Source organism: Aureococcus anophagefferens, assembly GCF_000186865.1.
Source record: "Aureococcus anophagefferens unplaced genomic scaffold AURANscaffold_3, whole genome shotgun sequence".
Lineage (NCBI taxonomy): Eukaryota > Pelagophyceae > Pelagomonadales > Pelagomonadaceae > Aureococcus > Aureococcus anophagefferens.
The window spans coordinates 1,200,550-1,223,830 of NW_008705563.1; the positions used below are offsets into that span (position 1 = coordinate 1,200,550).

Consider the following 23,281-nt stretch of genomic DNA (forward strand, 5'->3'; position numbering starts at 1 on the left):
GTCGTCCGCGACCCAGAACTCGACCGTGATATTCGCCACCGCGGCGCCGCTCGGGAGACCGACGGCGACGGCCGTGAGCTCGTGGCGGCCCGGCTCGAGGCCCCGGAGCTCCGCGCCGCGCGCCGCGCAGCTCACGAGCGCCGCGCGGTCGACGTAGGCGCAGACGCGCACGGCCGCGTCGCCGGGCGCCGCGAGCCGCGCCGTCGACGCCTCGACGTCGATCGCGCGCGACCGCGCGTAGGTCGCGCCGGCGACGGGCGACGCGACCGCGAGCGCCGCGCGCGCGCCGGCGCGCCGCGCGGCCGCGAGGCCGTCCTGCGCCGCGGCGAGCGCCGCGAGCGCCGCGTCGCGCGCGCCGCCGCCGGGCGCGAGCGCCGCCGCCGTGCGCGCGGCGCGCGCGGCGTTGGCGAACTGGCCCAGCGCGAGGAGCTCTCCCGCGAGCGCCGTCTCGGCCGCCGCCCGGCAGCCCGCGTCGCGGTCCGCGCGCGCCGCCGCGACGAGCCAGGCCAGCGCGCCGTGCACCTCGTGCTTCGCGCGCTTCGCCTCGCGCGCCCGCGCCAGGTGCGCCGACGACGCGCAGGCGCCGCTCGACGTCCGGACGACGGCCGTCGGGATCGCGTCCCGCGCGGCGCAGGACGACCCGTCGCACTGGCGCACGCCGTCGTCCCAGGTCACGGCGCGGCAGAGCGCGAACCAGAGCGCGACGGCGATGCGCATCGCGATGGCTTACGGAGGCGCTGCGAAGGGATCTAGCGGCACCATCGTCGCGGGAGATCGTCGCGGGCTGCCTTGACGAGCCGTAATTGACTTCACCTTTGCCTACTACAGTAGCCGATGTCATCGATCACTCGAGCATGATCGCGCCGCGGCCTTGTCGACGGCCAGTGGAGCTCGAGCGCTGATCGACGGATCGACGAACGCTGACGAAGACGCAAGAAAACACGCATGGCGTCGACGTGGGAGGAGGCCGCGGTCATCGCAGCGCGCCTGGCGGCGGAGCCGAGCCGCGCCTGCGCGCCGTCGACCTACGCGCGCGACCTCGCGCTGTCCATGGCGGCGACGGCGGGGCTCCTGCTGGGCACGCGCGCTGCCGCGGACCGCTGGGCGCCGGCCTGGTGCGGCCGGCCCGCGGAGCGCGCGGGCCGCGACGACTGGGACTCGCGCGTGGTCTCTACCTTGAACGCGGTCTACGTCGCCGGCGGCTACGGCGCGTTCTGCGCGCGGGCGGAACCAAGCCTCTTCGAGACGTCGTCCTACGACGCGACGCTCGTCGCGTCCTGCGGGCGGGACCGCTGGCTCGTCGCGCTCTGCGGCTATTTGGCGGTCGACGCGTGGCTCTGCTGCCTCGCGTTCTTGCGGCGGCCCCGGGGCGCTTCGAAGCGGAACGGCGCCGGCGGCTTCGACGACCCCGTCGTCCTCGCGCACCACGTCGTCGTGCTCGTCGCCTTCGCCGCGGGGGTTCGGACGCGACTCGCGACGCGCTACATGGCCTGCCTCATCTTCAACGAGGCGTCGACGCCGTTCCTGAACCTGCGGTCCCTGCTCAAATTCGCGGACCCGAAGGCGGGGCCGTCCGCGGCCTACGTCGCCAACGGCGTCTGCCTCGTCGCGACCTACGGCGCGTGCCGCATCGGCTGGACGCTCTTCGTCGTGGGGCACGTCGCGCGGTCCTGGCGGGACCTGTGGCGCGTCGGCTACCTCGTCGCCGACGGCCGCGTGCTCGTCGTCGCGGGGCTCTCGCTGCTCTGCGTCGCGCACCTGCTCATCAACGTCTACTGGTACGCGCTCATCCTGGCCAAGGCCCGGGACGCGCTCGCGAAGGCGCGGTAGGGCCTAAGTCGATAGGGCATCTTATCGGGCGGCGTTCGCGGCGCGTCGCGGTGCGTCGCATCTACTTGTAGTATGTTACAAAGGGCAAAGGGGGGGGGGGACTATCGCGGACGCGGCGGACGCTGCACAGGCGGGGCCTCGCGTTTTGGGGGGCGGCCGGTGACGTATCCCGCCGGCGGCGGGATATGTTCACGGGACCGCGCCGCCGGCGGGATATGTTCACGGGACCGCCGCGTCGAGCACAAAGGGGGCAACAACATGCCAGTTGAAAACAAGAAACCACAGGCACAGCAGTGGGTCTTCGAATTGGGCGGCGGCCTAGTAGGCCGCCGGGATCTCCGGCGCCGCGAGGTCCATGCGCTCGGGGGCCGCGAACGCGAGCTCCGAGGAGGCGCAGGAATTGACGCCCTCGTCGCTGTGGCGGCTCACGGAGTTCTCGGCGGAGATGGACCGGGACCGCGGCGGCGAGCCGTCCGCGAAGATCTCGAGGCGCGGCGAGTTCGAGCCGAGCGACGACGCGCCGCTCGCGGACTCGTCCGTCTCCAAATCGAGGGCGAGGCGCCGCTCGATCTCGCGGAGCCGGTTCGGGTCGAGCACGGGCCCGCCCGTCTCCGCGTCGACGACGTCGAAGGTGTCGACGGCCGTCTTGGGGAGGCCCGCGTCCTCGGGCGAGTCGCGGCCGCGCGCGACGGTCGAGATCTTCGCGCCGACGATGGACAGCCGCAGGGACCCCAGCGTCTCCGTGATCTGCTTGAGCAGGCCCGGCCGGTCCGGGAGGGACACGTTGAGCGTCGTCGCGCCGGAGAAGTGGCGCTCGGACGCCGCGAGGCACTCGAGCACCGCCTCCTCGAGGAGCTCCAGGTCCTCGGCGTCGACGACGGGCCGCCGCGAGTGCGTGTCGACGACATCGAACTCGTCGTGGGCGACGCTGCCGGGCAGCGTCTCGCAGCGGCAGCCGACGACGCTCAGGTTCTTGCGCTGGAAGAAGCGGCTCATCTCTCCCAGCAGGCCCGGCCGGTCCGCGACGACGATGCGCACGGCCGTGCGGCCCTCGTCGGTGACGTGGGCGAGCACGGACGTCTCGACGGCGCCGCTCTCCTCGTGGGCTCTCGGCAGGCCCGGCAACGCCGCGGGCGTTTCGACCTCGGGCTCCGCGAGCCAGCTGCCGCCGGCGAGCGACTCGAGCCAGCCCGGCTCGCCGTCGTCGCCGTCGAGGTCCCGCGACCGCTTGCGCTGGATCGCGCCCGACGTGCCGCGCGTGACGCGGCCGCTCTCGCCCGGCGGCGCCGCCGCGGGCCGCCCGGGCTTCTCGACCGACGCGAGGAACGCGAGCCGCGCGGCGTCGAGCGCCGCGCGGTCACCCGGGCCGAGGTCGCCCTTCTTCTTGAAGCAGCACTTGCCGATGGCGTGCGTCGACGACAGCTTCTTGGTCACGCGCATGGGCGTGCACATGAGGCACTCGCTCAGCGTGCTCCGCAGCGACTCGCCCCCGAGCAGGCCGGGCAGCGACCCGGACGTGAAGTGCTCGATGAGGAGCATGGCGTAGTCGCACTCCTGGGTCGTCCACTTGCCCTGGCGCCGCTCGTAGGTCGCCATGGTCGACGCGCGCGGGGCCCGCGCGCGGCCGAACGAACGGCGCCCTGTCGCGCGCGGTGGCAGCGGGTCCGCTTTTTTGAGGCCGCGACCGCGAGATGTCGATGTTGATAATCGCTAAACATGATGTGGCGCGGCCACCCAAAAGGCTGCGACTTCACGTCCGGTCCAACGGGCTGCCCGACGCGGCCAACGATGCTCCATCGGCCCGCGCGTCGCGCCGCGCTCGCGTGGCGGTCTGCGCGCCGGTCCTGGCTCCCGGGAATGCGCGCACGCCAGTCCTGGCTCCCAGGCATGCGCGCATGCTTCGCGACGGGTCCCTACGGCGCGCAGCCGCCGGCGCTCGCGCTGCCCAACGCGACGCCGCGCTACGCCAGCGGTCCGGCGACTTTTTTTCGCTGCAAATACGAGCCCTGGCGGGAGACGGAGGCCGACATCGCCATCGTCGGCGTGCCCTTCGACGGCGGCGTCACGAACCGGCCCGGCGCGCGCCACGGCCCGCGGCGCGTCCGCGAGGCGTCCGCGGACCACGTGCGACCCCTGACGCGCGGCCGGAGCCCCCTGGAGCTCGCGGCCTGCGTCGACGGCGGCGACGTCGCGGTCCAACGGCCCTACGAGCTGGAGGGCGCGCACGGCGAGATCGAGGCCGCGTTCCGGGATACGAAGTTTCGAGACGTCGCGACGCTCGCCGTCGCGGCGACCACAGCGTGACGCTGCCGATCCTGCGGGGCATCGTGCACGCGCGCGGCGGCGAGCCGCTGGGTCTCGTGCACCTGGACGCGCACTGCGACACGGGCGACGACTACCTGGGCTCGCGGTTCCACCACGGCGCGCCCTTCAAGATCGCCGTCGACGAGGGGCTGCTGGACCCGAAGCGCTGCGTCCAGCTCGGGATCAGGGGCACGCTGGCCGCGCCGGACGCCTGGGCGTTTTCGACGGCGTCGTCGCCTGTGTGGAAATCAACCACTGGTTTGGGACGTCCCGACCAAACTTTGAAATTCTCTAGCTCGGTCAAATCGAAGTGGATTCGGATGATTTTTGGAAGGAATACGCGCACATTGAAGTCGGATTGAAGATTTGATTTGCACACAGGTCGGGCATGACGGTGATTCCCATGGACGAACTTGTTGAGGACTATGTGAGGAAAGGTGCGACTGGCATCACGGCGCTCGCGGCGAAGGTCGCGGCGGTCGTCGCGGGACCGGCCTATCTGTCCTTCGACATCGACGTGCTCGACCCGGCCTTCGCGCCGGGCACGGGCACGCCGGAGGCCGGCGGGCTCGCGACGCGCGAGGCCCAGCAGATCCTGCGGGCGCTGCTGGGCGCGGCGGAGCAAGGCGCACTGGACGTCGTCGCCGCGGACCTCGTCGAGGTCGCGCCGCCCTTCGACGCCGCGGACATGACGTCCCTGGCCGCGGCGAACCTCCTCCACGACATCCTCGCGATCCTCGCGACGGGCGTCGCGAGGCGGCGTCGTACAAGTTAATTTTCGCTACGAATTCCCCCGGCGCTCACCGGTGCTCGCCGAGGTCGCCGGACTCCACTTCGGCGAGCGTCGCGATGGCGCTCGCGGCGATGGCGAACTTCCAGGCGCCGAGGTCCGCGACCGTCCGCACCTTGAATTTGGCGAGGTCCGCGTCCGAATGCTCCGCGATGCCCTGGAGCGCGGACGGCGGCAGCGCGAGGATCTCCTTGATCGTCTTGCCCTCGTGCGCCTCGTCCAGGGCCTTGTTCGCGTTGAGCGTCGAGCCGTCGACGCGGCGGTCCGGCATCTCGTGCTCGGCCAGGTCCGCGAACGCGCGCGCCCAGAGGAAATACTTCCAGCGACCCAGCTGCCCGACGGTCGGGATCTTCAGGTCCGCCCCCACGGCGTCGGTCCAGTCGGCCATCCCCTGCAGCGCCGACACCGGCGACGCCGCGAGCTCCGCGAAGCTCTTCCCTTCGTAGGCCTTGTCGACGATGTCGTTGACGTTCATGGACGCGCCGAGCGTGGACATCGATGGCTGACGATGCACCGGCGCGAAGGCCAGCGTTGATGCGCAGAAGGCCAGCATCGCGAGCCCGCGCCGCATGACCATCAGAATACGAGAGGCTGCAGCACAGTGAAGTACAGTGCCGCAAATGGGCTGCGGCCTTTATACTGCTATTGAACTTCAAGCAGTCATAAGTTTACCTCTCGACGAGTTATGGCGTCGCAATCGGTGTTGAGGCCCTGTGCGCGACTCTGAGCCATGCTCCTCGGCGGCTTTGCATCGATCGCGCTGGCGCTCGCATCCGTGTCGCCGGACGTGCTGCCGCCAAATGCGCTGCCACCGAACGCGCTGCCGAATGCGGACGCGTCGCTGCCCGCGCCAAAGGCGCTGAAGCCCTGCCGCGGCGAGAGCGACTGCATCTCCTCCGCCGGGACCGAGAGCCCGAACCACTTCCAGGCGCCGCTGGCCCTTGGCGCCGGCGGCCGCGCGGCCGCGTACCGCGGCGCCGTCGGCGCGCTGCGCGAGGCCGGCTGCGCCGTCCGCGGCGACGCCGCGACCTACGTCGTCGCGAGCTGCCCCGACGGCGACGACGTCGAGCTGCTCCTGAGGGACGACGTCGCCACCTTCCGCGCGGCCGCGCGGCGCAAGGGCCTCACGCCGCCCTGGTGCACGGAGAAGAACTGCATCAACGGGAGCATGGCGCAGCGGAAGCGCGTGCTGGCGCTCGGCGCGAAATTGGGCTGGTCGCCGATCGACTCGACGAACATGGAGGACGAGGGGCGATGGACGCCCATCTTCTTCAACACCGACGCCGTACCGAGGGACGAGTAGTAAGATTACTGCTTCGACGCGTCCTCCTCCTCCGCCTTCGGGTTCCACAGCGCCTGGGGCGCGTCGAAGCACGCGAGCGTCGGCCAGGAGCAGAAGAGGCCCTCGTCGGGCGCGTCCCCGACGCTCCCGCCGCGGTCCCGGTGCCTCAGCCGCGCGCGCGTCACGTTGAGCTCGTCGAGGATCTTCGCGTTCTCGTCCGCGAGGTGCTCGACGTGCAGGTTGATGCGCCGGTTGTGCTCGAGGACGTCGTTGAGCTGCCGCTGGACGCCGTCGTCGTGGGCCTTGGCGCTGCGGTCGAAGGCGTCGAGCCAGGCCCGGGCCTCGTCGGCGGTCGACGCGAGGAGCCGGTAGGCGATGCCGCTCACGGTCTTGACGAGGATGGGCGCGGGCGCCGCGTCCTTGTCGAAGGCGCGCTTCGCGGCGTCGACGCCGACGACGTCCCCCGCCGCCGCGAGCTCGTAGGTCGCCGCCTTCAGCACGATCACCCCCAGCGCCTTGCCGCCGTCGTCGCTGTCGAAGTAGTAGAGCAGGGGCCAGTGCTCCGCGAGTTCGAACCAGCGCTTCTTCCAGCTCGCCGTGTTGAACTGGCCCTGCTTCACGAGGTAGCCGTTCTTCACGCACCGCTCCTGGTTCGACGCCAGCGCGTGGAAGTCCGGGGCGTCGATCTTGAACGAGTTCGCCTCGCTCCGGCCCATGAACGCCATCACGTCGGGGCAGCCTTGTACGTTTGCGCGGGGGGCAGCAACGACAACGACACGCTCTACTGGACCTTTGGCTCCCGCGACGACGCGATAACGTCGGGGCAGCCTTCTTCGTTTGAGCGGGGACTGCAACAACGTCTGGTTGAGGAAAGGTTGAGGCAAAACGAGCACCACTCGCTGGCCACTCGCTCATGGCCGCGGCCAAGGCCGCCAAGCGCGAGGACCTCGTCGCCGTGCGACGGGGCGGGCCGACGCGCCGCGGCAAGCTCATCGTCGGCGGCGTCTTCTGCTTCACGTGCTTCAAGCTCGGCGCCAAGCCCTGGCTCCTCGTCGGCGCCTTCGCCTACACGCTCTACTGGACCTTTGGCTCCCGCGACGACGCGGCGGAGTACCGGTTCCTCGACGCGGAGGAGTCGAAGCCCATCGTCGAGGAGCACGTCGGCGAGTACCAGGCCAAGGAGCGCACGCGTGATCGGAAGAAACGGTGACATGCGCGTCGCGTCGACGTCGCCGCGCGCGTTGCTGGACGCGCACGTCGCCGCGCGTCCGCCGGCGTCCCGGAAACACACACGTTCGACCGTCCCGGGCACGACGTTAAACTGCCTTTGGTATATGAAACCTCCTGGTTTTTACTAATGATGAGTTGCAAGCGGCTCCAATTCAGTCGGCCGCTCCAGCGATGGGGCGGCCGCACGTGGGAGACAGCGCCCCGACACCTCCTTGTTACGCAAGGGGCGACGAAATCCAACCTGACCCTCCATACCACCCCCCCCCAAAAAAATCATTTATTGTTCCCTGGCGAGAAAACACCCATCATTCGTTCCCTCGCCAGGCGCTCCGCGACTTCGACGAGGCGTTCCTGGATCGCGTGCCCGACGCCGGCGTCGCCTTCGAGCCCTGCGCGGCGGGCTTCTGGTCCCTGCCGCCGGACCCGGCGCCGTCCGTCGTCGTCCTCTTCCTCCACGGCGGGAGCTACAGCGCCTACGCGCCCGACGATCCGTGGTATCGGGCGCTCGCGTCGAGGATAGCCGCCGCGTCGCGCGTCGCCGTGCTCTCCGCGCGCTACCGCCTCGCGCCGGCGCACCCCTTCCCCGCGGCGCTGGACGACGCGCGGGCGGCCCTCGCGGCCGCGCGGGACCGGGCGGGCCGCGTCGTTCTGTTCGGCGACAGCGCGGGCGCGGGGCTCGCGGCCGCGCTCGCGCTCGAGGGCGGCGCCGCGGGGCTCGCGGCGCTCTCGGGCCTCTTCGACCTCACGGCCTCGGGCCGCTCCTACGCGACGCGCCGCTTCCGCGGCGGCGGAGGCGACCCCATCTTCCGCGACGGGCCCGACGAGGAGCGGCGGTCGACGATCCGCGACGGCCTCGTGTACCTCGGCCGCGTCGACGGCGACGGCGACGCGCGCGAGGACGACGTGGAGCGGGTGCTGCGGTCCCTGCCGCGGCGCCGGACCTGGTGCTGCTGGCGCCGCGCGCCCGTCGGCGACGCGGAGCTGCTGGAGACGCTCCGCGACGGCCGCCTGTCGCCGCGCTTCGCGCCGTCGCTGAAGCGGCTGCCGCGGTCGCTGCTCCTCGTCGGCGACGCCGAGGTGCTCCTCGACGACACGCTCGCGCTCGCGGCGCGCGCGGCGCGCGACGGCGTCGCCGTCGACGTCGCCGTCTTCGAGCGCATGTGGCACGACTGGCCGCTCTACCGCGACTGCCGCGCCGTCGGCGGCGGCGCCGTCCTCGAGGAGGCCGACGCGGCCATCGCGCTCATCGCCGCCTGGCTGCGGCGCCATTTTGTGGATGTCTAATGTGATGTTAAAAAGGGCGCGAGCGCGCGGACGTTGTCCTCGACGGGGCGGCGGCCGTCGAGGCGGACGTGGTCAAAGGCCACGGGCGCGAACGCCCACTCGGACCCGCGGTCCGGCTCCGCGGCCGTCGGGCCCTTGTAGAAGTGGCCCTCGCGCAGCGCGATGCGCTCCGCCGCGGCGTCCTCGCTCGTGTCGACGAGGACCCAGTCCGCCTTCGGGAACCGGTCGCGAAAGTAGTCGCGGAGGTCGTCGTTGACGAACGAGAAGCTGACGACGCAGCGGCCCTTCGAGGTGGCCTCGGCGTCGAGGTGGTCCGCGGCGGCGGCGGCGAAGGTCCGCCGCTCGTCGAGCGACGGGTAGATGCCTCGCGCGAAGTTGTCGCGCATCCACTGCGGGACGCACACGTCGAGGTCGACGCCCTGGGCGTTCTCCGCGTCGGCTAGCTTTAGGAGCGCGTCGGCGATGGTCGTCTTGCCCGCGCCGGGCCGGCCGAAGATGATGAGAGGTTTGAGCGGTGATGGTCTCAGCGCCGAGGCGCAGGCGACGAGGAGCCACAGAGCGGCAGCCATGTTTTGCCTCTACCGAAGATGATGAGAGATGTTCGTGGTGATGGTCTCAGCGCCGAGGAGGAGCTACAGGCTGCGTCCATGCGCTGCCATTAAAGTCAATGTCGACCTCGTGGGAGTGCCGCTACAGTGAAGGAAGGCACGATGAGATGCTCGAAGGAATTTCGGCTGCGGCCGCTCTCGCGGAGCATCAACGAGACGCTCGCTCGCTTCTCGCTCACCAACTTCCTCATGCCGCGGCGGCCGCGGCAGGCGAAGAGCGCGCCGCCGTCGCCCGCGAGGCGCCATTTTATCGTGCTGCCGAAAGTCGCAACGCCGCTGGTCGCGGCGGTCACGCCGCCCGCGGGCGACGACGCGCCGGCGTGCCGCGGCTTCCCCGCTGACGAGCCGCCGGTGCCGCGCCGTCCCGCGGGCTCCCGGAGCTGGCGGCCGTCGCCGCGGCGTCGGAGCGCGTCCTCGGAACCCGACGGCGCGGAGGACCGCCTCCTCCGGGAGCGGGCGGCGCACGCGTCGACGCGCGCCGAGGCCGCGAAGGCCGCCGCGGAGCTCGAACGCGACCTCGCCGGCGCGCGGTCGGCGGCCGCGCGGTCGGCCAAGGCCGCGGCGGTCGCGACGGCGGCGGCGGCGGAGCTCGAGGCGCGCCTCCGGCGCCTGGAAAACGACCACCGTGGGGCCGTCGACGCAGCGCTGCTGCTGCGCGACGCCGGGCACCTGCACTTCGCCGTCGTCCGCGCCGCCGTCCGGTCCCGCGCTGCGGCGGGCCGGCGGCGCGCGGCCGGGACCGGACACCGCGCGGTGGAGATGCTTCGGGAGAGGGAGAGGGAGGCGTAAGAAAAAAAAGAAAAACCACGGCCGAGCGATGCGCGCTCGGGTGGAACCTTGCTCGGTTTTTTCTGTGTACGGGAGCGTAGCAGCTCGGCACCGTGTCTGGGTTATGGCCCACTCGCAGGCTTGCGCAGTGGCAGTGTGTTGGAGTATGATAGGATGTGATGTCTGTATCGAGGAATCGTTCCCCTCCCCCAATCGATCCCTCGAATTGGAGCCCGGGCTGACCCGGGTCAGCAGTCGACACCTCGATCTACCTTATCAAGGGCTGCCGGAAAACCCGCACAGGTTCGACCCGGGTCAAACATGCTCGACAAGACGATGGGCAGCCCGTAGCTTCCTACTGAGACGACCCCATGTTCAACCCGGGGCTGCACGTCCTGCGGGCCGTGGCGACGGCGGCGGTGGTGACGCTGCACTGCCTCCAGCCCTTCTTCCACAAGGACCGGGCGGCGGCGGGCGCCTTCGAGGAGATGGCGCGCCAGGGGCTCGACTTCGCGGCGCCGAGCTTCTTCTTCATCGCCGGGTTCCTGCTGCCGCGGCAGCCGCGCAGCGGCCTCGGCAGGCGCCTGCGGCGCATCCTCGTGCCCTACGGCGTCGTCACGGTGCTGCGCTGGGCGCTGAACGTCGCGTACGAGCGGCTCCGGCGCGCGTGGTGGGAGACGCTCCTCTTCAACCTGCGCCTGACGAACATGAGCGCGCACTGGTCGCCGGACTGCCTCCTCCACGAGAAATTGGGCGCCCTCGAGCACAAGTTCCAGCACGACCGCAGCCCGCCGGGCGCGCCGCGGTTGTTGTTCGAGCTCGCGACGGGCACGGGCTTCGGCCACTTCTACTTCGTCGTCGTCCTCGTGCAGCTCCACGTGCTCGCCGCGGCCCTCGGGGGCGTCGGCGACCGGGGCGTGTCGCGCCTGGCCCTCGCGCTCACGGTCGTCCACCCGCTCCGAGGCCTCGCGTTCGACGTGCGCGCGCGGCGCCCGCGGCGGCGTTCTCGCGAGACGGCGCGCACGTAGGCGATCCTGGGCCGCAAGGTCGCGTCGATCAACGTCGTCATGCGCCTGCCGTTCATGTGGGCGGGCTTCTTCCTCCTGGGCTTCTTCTGCCGCCACGTCGCCGTCGGCGTCGAGTCCCCGCCAACGCTCTCGCTCGGTCACATCGACGCCGTTTTAGCTGATTTTTGGACGAGTCGAATGCTCTTTTGGAGCTCTCGAAGCATGGCCAAAGATCCTTCGAAGTCGGGTGGAATCCGCGCAGGTCGTCGTCGAGGGCGGCGCGCAGTCGCCCGCGGCGGAGAAGATCGCCTACTCGGCGAACCGGCGCGCCGCCTGCGTCAAGGCCGCGGCCTACGTCGGCGCGCTGGCGGGCGCGTCCCTCGGCGCGACGCTCGTGCTCGTCGTCTTCGGCGCGGGCAGCCCGCTGCTGGGGCTGAGCCTCCCCGCGAAGGACGTGTACCTCGCGGCCGTGCCGACGGCCTGCGCCCTCTTCGGCGCCGCGCGCGCCGCGCCCGACGACGCGCGGGCCGCGGGCGCCGAGGCCGCGGGCGACGCCGAGGAGCCGCGGTGCGCGCCCGCGAAGGCGGCGCCGCCGCCGGCGGCCGACGAGAGCGCCGCGGCGCTGCTCGCGTCCCTCGGCGCCAAGGGCGTCGAGGAGCTGAGCCGCTGCTCCTACGCCATCTACCTCTACCACGGCTTCTTCCTCGACCGCGAGACCTTCGGCCCGGAGTCCACCGCGCTCCGCGCGGTCCTCGTGCTCGGCCTCTCGCTCGGCCTCGCGGAGCTCCTCGCCCACGTCCTCAAGCCCGAGGTCTCGGCCGCCTGCTTCGGCATCTCCCCGCCGCGCAAGCTCAACCGCGAGAAGAGCCAGCAGGCGTAACGGCATCATGGTGTGCCATAAGTTGAGCTTCAATTTGAGGTGGTGTGTATAAAGTTGCACTTCTTGACTGCGGCCAATGACTGCGGCATGAAGCGTAGTTGGTAGCGAGGCAGCGCTCGAAAGCGACCACGCTCGCGGAGGAGCACTCGTCGCCGCGGCGCCGGAGGAGCACTCGTACGCCGCAGCGCCGGAGGAGCACTCGTACGCCGCGGAAACGTCGCCGCGATGTTCCAGCATCATCGCCGCCTCCTCGTCGTCGTCTTCGCAGCCACAGCGCACGGCTTCCTCCCTCCTCCCAGCGCCAAAGCGCACCTCCAGCGCCGCGCCGTCGACGACGAGGTGCGGGTCTACGACGGCGTCTTCGCCCCCCGGGACCTCGAGGCGCTCGACGTCGCGTCGAACGCCGCGGCTCACCGGGCCTTCGATCGGTCCGCCGGCGTCGGCACGATCCTGGAGGCCGCGCTGGACTCGTTCCTCGGCGAGCTCGGCGACGAGAGCCGCTTCGTCGAGTACTGGGCGCGCGACGTCTGGAAACACATCGAGGCGCACGCGGACGTCGACGAGGCCGAGGCGAAGGCCGGCGGCGAGCTGCGCTACCCGACGCACGGCCACGTCCTGGGCGTGCAGGTCGGCGCCGAGGTCGCCGGGCCCACGGTCGTCTTCGGCAGGCGCGGGGACGTGCTCACGTCCGCGCCGGCCGTCGCGGGCCGCGTCGTCCGCTTCGCCGGCGACCTCGTCCACGCGGTGCCGCGGCCCGCGGACGTCTGGCTCCGGTCCTTCGTCACCGCCGCGCCCTCGACGGCCGCGCACCGGCGGAGCGTCGTGCTCTTCAACACCTGGGACGCGCCGCCCCGCGACGTCGAGCTCGAGCCGGAGTACGCGCTGCCCTTTCGCGACGCGCCCGTGCGCGCGGCGCCCCGAACGGGCTGGGTCGCCGCGGCCGCGACGGAGGACGACGGCGGCGGCGGAGAAGTCGCGCTCAAGGTGCCGCGCCTCGGCGACGGGCACCGCAGGGCCGGCCAGCCGCGCCACTTCTCCGCGACCGCGGCCGCCGGGCTCGCGGCCGCGCTCGGCGAGCAAACCGCGGTCCGCGCGGTCTCTTTACACGCGCCCTAGACGCGCGCGCGCTTCGCCGGGGGCGCGGCGTCGTCGTCGGCCGCGCGCTTCTCGCTCGCCGGCGGCGGCGGGGGCTTGTCCGCCGCGAGCTGCGCCGCGGCCTCCCGCAGCGGGTCCGCGGTCGCGTCCGCGCCCGTGAGGACGAGCACCTTCTCGGGGTTCGCCTTCTCGTCGAAGTCGGCCTCGGGCTTGTGCTTGATGGTCACGTCGAGCTCGAGGCCCGTGGACGCGAAGTCGGCGACCTCGGCGATGGCGTTGTCGCCGAGGCCGCCCGCGGGCAGGTCCGCGAGGACCTTGTCCAAGTTCGCCGCGAGGCGCTCGTCCTCGGACTCGAAGAGGCCCGAGCCGTCCTTGTCGACGGACGGGTCCACGAAGCCGAGCTTGCGCTTGAGCACGACGTCGACGAAGGTCCGGAGCGTCGTCGTCGTCGTGTCGAGCGCGACGGCGACCTTGCCCTTGCGGCAGACGTAGCAGGTCGCCTGGGGCTCCTCGAGGCGCGTCGGCTGGAGCAGCAGGCCCCTGCGCGTCGTGTCGCGGAGGCAGTACGTGTACTTGCACACCGAACCGACGCTCGGCCGGTCGCCGCCGTCGCCGAGCACGCAGCCCGCGCGGATCAGCTTGAGCAGCTCGGCGACCTGGAGGCCCGCGACGACGGCGTTCGTCGTCGCGATCGCCGGGATGATGTTGCCCGCGATGCCCTTGGCCTCGTAGAGGCTCTTGGGCGCGATGTGGAAGATGCGGGACCGCAGGTTCGCGGCGGCGGCGACGAAGCGCATGGCGTCGGGCTCGTCCTTGTCGAACTCCCAGGACCCGACGCGGTCGCCGCCGGCGAGCGTCGCCGCGACGTCCGCGAGCTCCGCGCAGCACTCGTCGACGGTCCACGTCGCGCGGTCCCAGTCGGCGCTCGTCCGGTTCCGCGACGGCGCGCGCGCCGCGACGCAGGCCGCGGCGACGGCGGCGCCGTCGAGGGGGTCGGGCGTCTTCTTCGCCGTCTTGTACTTGTCCATGCTGAGCTGCTTCCGGACCTCGCCGTCGCAGAGTAAGGCGAGCGCGGCGCCGAGCGCCTTCTCCGCGTCGGGCGCGCCGCGCACGGCGGCGCAGGCCGCGCCGTAGGTCGACGCGTCGGGGCCGTCGTCGCCGCCCTCGAAGAGCATGGACTCCTTGGCGTCGCCGAAGAGGAGCTTGAAGAGCTCCTTGGCCCAGACGACGCAGTGCACGGGCTCGGACGGCGTCGACCGGATCGTGCAGATCGGGTAGACTTTTTTGGTGGCCTTGGGGAAGCACTCGTAGCAGGCCGTCTCGCCCTTGCGGATCACGAAGACCTGGCCGAGGAAGCCCGTCGTGCCGGCCTCGATGAGCGGCACGTCGCTCGCGAGGCACATGCGGTTCACGTGGCGCCGCGCGTCGACGTTGTCGAGCGCGTTGACGACGACGTCGAAGCCGCCGAACCAGGCCAGGCCGAAGCGCGGCTCCTTGATGTTCGCGTGGAGCGCCTCGACGGAGCAGAGCGGGTTGAACGCGACGACGGCCTCGCGCGCGACGACGGCCTTGGCCATGCCCACGTGCCGCTTGCGGAAGAGGAACTGGCGGTTCAGGTTCGACACGTCGATGGTGTCGAGGTCCACCGTGACGAGGCTCTCGAAGCCCACGAGCACGAGGTTCTTCAGCAGCTCGCAGCCGATGCCGCCGGCGCCGACGACGAGCACCTTGCACCGCCGGACCTTGGCGAAGACCTCCGGGCCGCCGACGGCGGCGACGCAGTGCGCGTAGCGCGCGTCGTAGGCGTCGCTCTCCGTCGCCGCCGTGCCCATCGTCTCGGATCTCGAGCTTGAGAGCGTCACGGCACCGCTGGCGCCCCTCCGATGCGGCGTCTATGGCGCCCCTCCGATGCGGCGTCTATCCTCGTTCAAAACTCTGCCTGCTGCAGGGTCAGCGATCACGGCACGCTGCATAGCATCGTCGGCGTCGGGCTGCCTTGGCCGCCACCATGCGCCTCCTCCTCGTCCTCTTCACCGCTGCCGCGGCCCGTCCGCGCTGGCACGAGCTGTCGGAGGAGTACACCTTCGAGCAATACAAAGCCGACTTTGGCAAGAGCTATGCGCCCCAGGAAGACGACGAGCGCCGCGTCATCTTCGAAGCTCGACTGAAATCCATCCTCGAACACAACACAAACCCCTCCACCTACAAGAAGGGCGTCAACGCGCTGACCGACCGCACGGACGACGAGCGCCGGGCGCTCAACGGACGCGACAAGGCGCTCGCGGCTTCGCGGCCGCGCGCGGCCCTCGCCGCGCCGGCGCCTCTCGCCGCTCTCCCGACGACGTTCGACTGGCGCGACCGCCGCCCGAGCGTGCTAACGGCCGTCAAGGACCAGGGGCAATGCGGCTCGTGCTGGGCCTTCGCGTCCACGGAGACGATCGAATCGCACGTCGCGCTCAACACGGGCGAGCTCGTGGAACTGGCGCCGCAGCATTTGGTCTCCTGCGCGGCGAACGTCTACGACTGCGGCGGCACGGGCGGCTGCGGCGGCTCCATCGCTGAATTAGCGTTCGAATACGTGCAGACGCACGGCATGGCTACCGAGTGGACCTATCCCTACACGGCGGGCCTCGACGGCAAGTCGGGGTCGTGCCGCTACAACGCGAGCTCGCCCATCCCGAAGGCCGTGACGGTATCGGGATACGAGCGCGTCGCTTCGAACGACGAGGCCGCGGTGCTCGCGGCCCTCGTGTCCAAGGGCCCGCTGGCCGTCAACGTCGACGCGGGCGGCTGGCACGACTACGAGAGCGGCATCTACACGGCGGAGAAGAAGGACGATATTGATATCGACCACGTCGTGCAGCTCGTGGGTTTCGGCGCCGACTACCTGCTGATCCGCAACAGCTGGGATACCACCTGGGGCGAGGACGGATTCATCCGCCTTGCGCGTACGAGCGCATGCGGCACGGACACGACGCCGCTGGACGGCACGGGCTGCAAAGGCGGCAACGCGACGCAGCACGTCTGCGGCACCTGCGGCGTCCTCTTCGACGCGAGCTACCCCGTCGGCGCGGCCGTCGCTTAGGAGGCTGCTAAGGGGACTGCTCGCCCCCCATCGGCGCGGCCGTCGCTTAGGAGGCTGCTAAGGGGACTGCTCGCCCCCCCCGTCGCTTAGGACGTGGTAACGCACGCCGCTAAGGAGGGCGCGTTCTCACGCGCGGTCCTGGAGCTCGACGTTCTTGCCCGAGGACGAGCGGCGGCGGAGCCGCGTCGGGAGCACGCAGCCCTGCTCCGAGGAGAAGGAGGAGCGGCGCGCGGAGCCGCCGTCGCTCTCGATGGACGAGAGGCGCGAGTAGGGCGCGGCGGCGGTCTCGAAGCCGCCGTCCGCGGCGGCGAGGCCCGGCGGCGGCGGCGCCGCGGCGGCGGCGGCCGCGCCGAGCGCCGACGGCGACGACGACTGCTTGACGAGGGGCTCCGGCGGCTCCGGCGGCGCGTCGCTGCGCTCGGAGAGCGCGCGCATGAGGCTCGGCCGCGGCGCGGCGCGCGGCCGGAAGGGCGACACGGGGACCTCGATGAGGCGCAGCGCCTCGGCGTCCATGGACGACGACTGGCGCCGCACCTGGTGGTAGGGGGCGAGCTGCTCCTCGAAGGCGACGTGCGCGTCCGTGTGGATGAAGCCGTCGAGCTCGTGGTAGTCGCGCGGGTCGCGGTAGCAGCACGTCGACTCGAGCGACGCGATCATGGACTTGGCGCGCTGGCGCTTGTGCGTGCGCTGGCGGAGCGGCGCGGCGGGCGGCGCCGCGGCGTCGCCGCCGCCGCCGCCGGGCGGCGGGTGCGTCGGCCGCGTGAACCCGAGCTGCGCCTGGAGCGACACGCGCTGGTGGCCGCGCGCGTCGGCCTCGACGTCCTCGTCCGCCGTCACGGGGGCGGTGAACGCGCGCGCGTCCCGGGTCTCCCGGAGCAGCTCCTGGGCCGACGCCGTCGGCGACAGCTCGCCCTCGTCGTTCTGCCGCGCGCCGGGGAGCCAGCGCTGGATCCGGACCTCGCCCGTGCTGTCGTGGAGCGCCGCGAGCACCCGGTCGTGGAGCAGCTCGACGCGGGCGTCGAGCTTGGCCTGGTCGTCGTCGGCGAGCGTCGCCACGACCGGGAGGCACAGCGACGTGTCCTTGACGTAGAGCTCCGTGACGACGTGCGCGGCGCCGACGTGATCTTTCGGGTGCCAGGAGCGCACGTCGACGATGTCGCAGTCCGAGGACGTGACCGTCGAGAGGATCGCCGTCTGCTGGTCCCAGCGCGCTTTTGATAGCGTCTGGATGCAGTAGTAGGCCGGCGCGGCCTCGCCGTCCGCGCCCGCGGTGTCGAGGATCGCCTCCGCGATGTCGAGCGCCGCGTGCTGCCTGGGCAGCACAAGGGTGATTCAACGTCGCTTCAACGTGAGTGTTTCGCGCGCGCGCGTTCCGGAAAACACATCCACGCTTCGAGAGCGCTCCGAGAGATGATCGCTCGTCCAAAAATCAGCCGAAACGAGCGGAAAACGGCCGAGCTAGGAGCCTTTGAAGTTGGGAATTTCGCACTCTTGTGCTGCCCTGCGTGCTGCTCGACGTAGTCGAGCGTGACGCGCAACCCGTAGGGGCAGAGCAAGATGGACAACAGGACGACGAACAGCACGGCGTCGTAGGCCTGCTGGTGCAGGATGCCCTTGCCCTTGGATCGGAGCGCGAGCGTCGTGATGAGGAACGAGAACTCGCCCCACTCGCCCCAGGCGAAGGCCAGCGTCCAAAAGTTCAGCTTCGTCAACGGCTTGGCGAAGAAGCCCATGGCGAGCTTCGCGAGGATCACGGGCAGGAGCAGCGCGGCCTTGGCGAGCGTGCCCGTCTGGAAGAGCTCCGCCAAAGGCACGTGGAAGCCGACCGTCGCCGCGAAGAAGATCTTCATGAGGAAGGCGTAGACGCGCTTCACCTGCTTGTCCCAGGCGTGGTGCACGTCGTGGTTCGTGCAGAGGGACACGCCCGCGAGCAGCGCGCCCAAAAGCTCCGACGATCCGGAGAACTTGCACGCGCACATGAGGCCCAGCGCCAGCACGAAGAGCAGGCCCAGCAGAAAGTTCTGGCGGTACTCCTCGGGGATCATGGGCGTCACGCGCGCCTCGATGACGTGGGGCACGACGTAGACGCCCGCGGCGCCGATGACGCCGACGGTCACAAAGTTCGTCACCACGGGGAGCGCGTACCAGAACCAGCCCCCGAAGGGCTCGTCGGGCACGCCGTAGACGAGGTTCGACACCTCCGTGTACAGGATGATGTTCATGATCTCGTTGACCGTCGCCGCGGAGATGACGAGCTGGCCTGTGTGGAAATCAACCACTGGTTTGGGGGGTCCCCACCAAACTTCAGAACTCTCTATCTCGATCAAATCGAAGTCGATTCGGCTGATTTTTGGACGAATCGATTGCTCTCGTCGAGTTCTCGAAGCACATTCGAAGAGCACGGCGCAATCCGTTCAATTACGCGCACATTGAAGTCGGGTTGAAGATTTGATTTCCACACAGGAGCTGGCCGATGGGCTGGTTCAGCACGCCGCCGGTCCGGAGCACGTTCAGCGTGATGCCCGCGGACATGGTGGCCATGGACGCGCCCACGACGAAGGCCTCGTCCGCGCTCGCGCCCCAGCCGCGCGCGATGGCGTAGGACAGGGCCAGGGGCAGGCCCGAGCCCGCGATCCCGACCGCGAGGCCCCGGGGCCCGACGACCTCCATCATCTCCGGGTCGAACATGAGGCCCGCCTCGATGGCGTGCATGCACAGGCCGACCTCGCCGACGAGGATCAGGACCGACGCCGTCGGGTCGTAGGTGTGGTTGATGATCTCGAGCACGTGCGGGCCGATGATGATGCCGCAGATGATCTCGCCGACGAGCGACGGGATGCCGAGGCCCGCCGCGAGCTTCCCGGACGTCCAGACGGACAGCGCGAAGCCGAAGCAGCGCAGCATGCCCTTGAAGTGGGCGTACTTGCCGTGGTGGCCCGCGTGGGAGTCGTGGCACCCGTGGCCGCCGCCGTGGTCGTCGTCGCCATGGTGGTCGTCGCCGTGGTCGTCGTGGTCGTCGTCGTCGTAGCCGCTGCTGTTCGACGCGAGGAGGTGGCGGCTCCGGCCCGCGGAAACGCCGCGCTGCGCGAGCGCGAGCGCCCCGAGCACGAGGAGCTGGAGGCGGCGCATGTCTATGGCTGCCCGGTCGACGGAAGTTTTGCCAAGACGATGCTGCCGTAAACGAGCTCTCGAACGGATCTCGGGAGCCCCGGCGCATGATCTCGTGCGAGCACCGCGGTTCCGCTCGCGTGCGATCGTCGACGCGATGATTCGATCCGAGACCGCCTGCGAGCATCGCGGCGTACTGGTGTCGATGATGGGCTGCCCGTCATGCGCCTGCTCGCGCTCCTGAGCCTGGTCGTCCCATGCTCCCTGGGCGGCGGTGTGGCCGTGTTGCTCACGGGCCAGCTGCGCCTGGATCGCGACGGCGTGCGGGCCGTCCGCGCGCGCTGCGCCAACGCCAGCGTCTTCGTGAGCTCCTACGCGGACTACGGCCCGATCGCGTCCGAGCTCGCGCCGCGGCGCCGCGTGCTCCTCGCGGGCGCGGAGGACGTCGCGCGCGCGCGCGAGACCTCGGGCTGCTGCACCTTCGACGACCGCCGCGGCTCGTGCTGGCAGTGGTTCGCGCTCGACCGGGCGCTCCGGCGCTGGGGACCGGAGCTCGCGGCCTTCGGCACCGTCGTGCGCACGCGGTCGGACCTCGCGACGCCCGCGACGTTCTCCTACGCCGCGCTCGCGGCGTCGCCCGGCGTCGTGCGATGCCTGACGGACAACTTCTTCTACGTCGCGGGCGCCGACCTCGACCGCCTCTTCGGCGACTTTTTTCGCCTCGCGAAGACGCGCTACTGCGCCGCGACCGGCCCGAGCGACTGGAAACGCTACGACGCCGAGTTCGGGCGGCTCGTCGTCCCCGGAGCCAGCGCCTTCGAGTCGTGCAAGCGCGCGCCGCGCCCGAACCACGTCGTCCACAACGTCCCCTGGATGAACATGAACCGCCCGGGCGCCGCGGGCAGCTTCTACTCCGAGTACGCGTTCTCCTACCACGTCGTCGCCAAGGGCGCGCGGTGCACGCCAATCGGCGTGCCGGGCCCCTTCTGCCTCGAGAAATCCGCGACGGGCGGGCGCGCGCAGTGCCGCGATTCAACTTGAAGGTCAAGTTCCGATCGAGACGGGGCCCGGGCTCCGCGGAGGCATGCGAGCGGCCCTTATTACCGCAGCGCTCGCCGCGACAACGACCGCGCTCAATGCGCCGCTTCCCGTCGCGCGCCGGCGGACGCAGCTCGCGCGCCGGCGGACGCAGCAGCTGCGCGCCGGCGGCGACGCGGCGGCGGCGGCGGCGGCCATCGACGGCCTCTGGAGCCTGGAGGCGACGCAGGCCGGCCCGCGGCGCGCGCGCTACACGCGCGAAGCGCACGAGGCGACGCACGCCGTGCTCTGGGGCGTGGAGCAGTGGGAGCAGCACACGGCGCGCGACCGCTATTTCCGCGTGCTGCTCCAGTGGCCCGGGAGCCGCCTCGCGCGCGGCCTGGCGCCGACGCTCGCGATGCTCGCGGCCTGGTCCTACGTCGTCTGGTGGAAGCGGCTCACGGTCACGGCCAACGGCCTCGGCCTGCTGGCGTCGCCCATCACGCTCCTGCTCGCGTTCCGCGTGAACAGCTGCGTGGCGCGATTCCACGCGGCGCGCGAGACGTGGGGCGCGATGATCCACTCGGCGCGGAACCTCGCGGGGACGATCGCGGCGACGGCGCCCGACGAGGCCTCGCCGGCGGCGCGCGCGCGCATCTGCCGGTACCTCGTCGCCTACGCCTGGGCGGCGAAGGTCTTCGCGGCCCTGGACGACCGCGAGACGCTCGGACCGGTCCTGAGCGCGCTCCTGCCGGCCGAGGACGCGGACCGCGTCGCGGCCGCGCGCAAGCCCGCGCTTGCGGCGCTCGCGCTCCTGCGGCGGGAGACCATCGCGTTGCCGTTCAAGGGCGCGCACGTGGAGAGAAGCGTACACGCGGACGTCGCCGCGCTCGGCCGGCTCTACGGCGGCATCGAACGCGTCGTGTCGACGCCTCTCGCGCCCATGTACATGCGCCACTACCAGCGGGGCCTGCTCCTGTGGCTCATCGCGCTGCCCTGCGGCCTGCTCAAGGCGGGGTGCACGACGCCCGCGAAGCTCGCGGCCGTCGTCTGCGCCGTGTCCTACCTCATGCTCGGCATCGACGAGATCGGCATCCAGATCGAGCAGCCCTTCGCCGTCATGCCCGTCCACGACCTGGCCAAGGGCCTGACGCTCGACGCCGCCGAGGAGCTCCTCGCGTAAACAACCATCGGTGCAAATAAATTTCGTTGAAGGCCCGAAGAACTTCGACGGGCCTGCCCCGCGCCGCAGCCACCGAGTGGCTGCTCCGGCGCGATGCCGGCCGCCCGGCGACTCCTGTCCCTGGCGCTGATGTGTGCCACGGTCGCGGCGGCGGCGAAGCCCGTGACGAAGGAGCAGGTCGTCGAGGAACTCGTCGAAGACGTCAAGAAGACCATCACGACGATCTTCTCGCCCATGGTCCAGTTCAGCTTCGCCGTCCTCCTCGTGACGCTCCTGTGCATCCATTTCGACGTCGGCCGCGACCCCACGCGGCTCGGCAGCCGGCCGTCGCTCAAGGACGAGTGAGCGCGCGACCGCGCGCGACGCGCGCGGGGACTTAGTCGAGCTCGTTATCGTCGTAGAGGGGCGCGGCGGGGGCCGCCGGTGGCGGCGGCGGCGCGTCGCGCTTCGGATCCTTCTTCGTCGACTTGACGGCGACGAACTCCGTCTGGCAGACGACGCAGAGGTGCTTGTGGGACGTGGAGAACCAGTGGGCGAGGCAGGACGCGTGGAACTTGTTGTGGCACTGGCGGCACTCGAGGTGGGGCAGCCTTTTCGACTTGGGGTGGAGCACGCCGTAGCAGATCGGGCAGGGCTCGACGCCGTCGAACTCGAGGTCCACGTTCTCGCGCCAGCCTAGCACCGCCGCGTGCGTCGACTTCAGCGACGCGGACGCGCGGAGCTGGAGCGCCCAGCGCCGCGCCGTCTTCTCCTCGATGCCCTGGTGGCTCCCGAAGTCGACGGCCAAAGCCCGGAGCGGGTAGGCCGCGTCGTACTTGAGCGTCATCTCGATGACGCACTCGTCCCGCGTGTAGCTACTCGTCACGGACCGGCCCCTGCGGGAGACGGCGACCTTGAGCGAGCTCTCGGCGTGGGCCGACGCCTGCGCCGGCCCGGATTGGCCGAAGACGGCGGCGACGGCCGCGAGCTCCGCGTCGACGACGGCGCAGCGGAGCGCGTCCTCGAGGAGCCGCCGCGCCGCGTCGGCGTCGCGCGGCCGGCAGGCGCCGGCCCAGTCGCGGGCCGCGCCGGGGAGCACCGCGCAGAGGCGCTCCAAAGCGAAGCAGCCGAGGAGCGCGTCGCCGTCGACGCCCGCGTGGGCCGACGCGAACGGCGCGAGGCGGAAGTTCGGGCCGGATTTCGACGCGTCCAAGCCCCGGCGCCGCAGCGCCGGCAGGTGCGGGCCCGCGAGGCTCGTCGCCACTTCGAGGGCGTCGCCGACGCGGCCGCCGGCGCCGAGCTTCGCCGCGGCGCCGACCGCGAGCGCCCGGGCGACGTCGCCGCCGTCCCGCGCGACGCGGAGCGCCTCCGCGGTCGCCAGCAGCGCGTAGAGCGTCCCCGCCTCCGACGCCGGCGCCGCGGTCGCGAGCGCGGCGGGGACGAGCGCCGCGAGCGCGTCGGCGTCGCTCGCGCCGTCGTCGGCGGCCGCGGCGTGCGCGTCCGCGCCGGCCGCCTTGAAGCGCGAGGCCTCGCAGGCCAATTCGAGCGCCGCCGCGCCGTGGTCGCCGTCGTCGAAGAGGGCGACGACGGGGGCGAGGTCGCCGACGTCGACGGCGGCGACCTTCCGGCCGTCGCGCGCGGCGAGGCACGCGACGACGGCCGCGCCGGCCGCGCGCCGGAGGTAGGGGGGCGCGTCCTTGGCGGCGAACCGGGCCGCCGCGGCGACGAGGAGGGCCGCGACGGCGGCGTCGGCGCTCTTCGCCGCGACCTCGCTCCGCCGGAGCGCGGCCGCGCCGCAGCGGAGCGCCGCGGCGGCCGCGGCGGCGTCGCC

The 23,281-nt window shown here is 71.5% G+C and overlaps 8 protein-coding genes across 8 annotated transcripts in view; 4 read left to right on the forward strand and 4 right to left on the reverse strand.

Moving 5' to 3' along the window:
* AURANDRAFT_70849 (hypothetical protein) overlaps nt 1-3,426 on the reverse strand; it is a gene marked incomplete at both ends in the record, with an annotated part of 5,628 nt that extends 2,202 nt beyond the window's left edge. The window contains 2 exons of the mRNA XM_009035745.1: nt 20-648; nt 2,260-3,426. Coding sequence (XP_009033993.1) covers nt 20-648; nt 2,260-3,426 — 1,796 coding nt within the window. The remainder of the gene's footprint in view (nt 1-19; nt 649-2,259) is intronic.
* A 192-nt stretch (nt 3,427-3,618) lies between these two features.
* AURANDRAFT_61687 (hypothetical protein) lies at nt 3,619-4,134 on the forward strand (the record flags this gene model as incomplete). Its single annotated transcript, XM_009035438.1, has 1 exon — nt 3,619-4,134. One exon carries the CDS (start codon nt 3,619-3,621, stop codon nt 4,132-4,134), a length of 516 nt encoding a protein of 171 aa, XP_009033686.1.
* A 143-nt stretch (nt 4,135-4,277) lies between these two features.
* Nucleotides 4,278-4,909, forward strand: AUH1 (hypothetical protein; the record flags this gene model as incomplete). Its single annotated transcript, XM_009035439.1, has 2 exons — nt 4,278-4,363; nt 4,516-4,909. Coding segments are annotated over 2 exons (480 nt in total), but the record flags the coding sequence as incomplete, so codon positions are not given.
* Nucleotides 4,910-4,934: 25 nt separating this feature from the next.
* Nucleotides 4,935-5,495, reverse strand: AURANDRAFT_61688 (hypothetical protein; the record flags this gene model as incomplete). Its single annotated transcript, XM_009035744.1, has 1 exon — nt 4,935-5,495. The coding sequence occupies one exon, from the start codon at nt 5,493-5,495 to the stop codon at nt 4,935-4,937; it is 561 nt and encodes a 186-aa protein (XP_009033992.1).
* A 112-nt stretch (nt 5,496-5,607) lies between these two features.
* AURANDRAFT_70850 (expressed protein) lies at nt 5,608-8,737 on the forward strand (the record flags this gene model as incomplete). Its single annotated transcript, XM_009035440.1, has 4 exons — nt 5,608-6,209; nt 7,135-7,412; nt 7,593-7,650; nt 7,761-8,737. The coding sequence occupies 4 exons, from the start codon at nt 5,655-5,657 to the stop codon at nt 8,718-8,720; spliced, it is 1,851 nt and encodes a 616-aa protein (XP_009033688.1).
* Nucleotides 8,738-13,710: 4,973 nt separating this feature from the next.
* Nucleotides 13,711-14,910, reverse strand: AURANDRAFT_20889 (hypothetical protein; the record flags this gene model as incomplete). The annotated part of the gene is made up of 1 exon (XM_009035743.1): nt 13,711-14,910. A coding segment is annotated over one exon (1,200 nt), but the record flags the coding sequence as incomplete, so codon positions are not given.
* Nucleotides 14,911-15,155: 245 nt separating this feature from the next.
* AURANDRAFT_11974 (hypothetical protein) lies at nt 15,156-16,145 on the forward strand (the record flags this gene model as incomplete). The annotated part of the gene is made up of 1 exon (XM_009035441.1): nt 15,156-16,145. A coding segment is annotated over one exon (990 nt), but the record flags the coding sequence as incomplete, so codon positions are not given.
* A 5,813-nt stretch (nt 16,146-21,958) lies between these two features.
* On the reverse strand, nt 21,959-22,336 carry AURANDRAFT_7289 (hypothetical protein; the record flags this gene model as incomplete). The annotated part of the gene is made up of 1 exon (XM_009035310.1): nt 21,959-22,336. A coding segment is annotated over one exon (378 nt), but the record flags the coding sequence as incomplete, so codon positions are not given.
* Between the last annotated feature and the right edge of the window lie 945 nt (nt 22,337-23,281).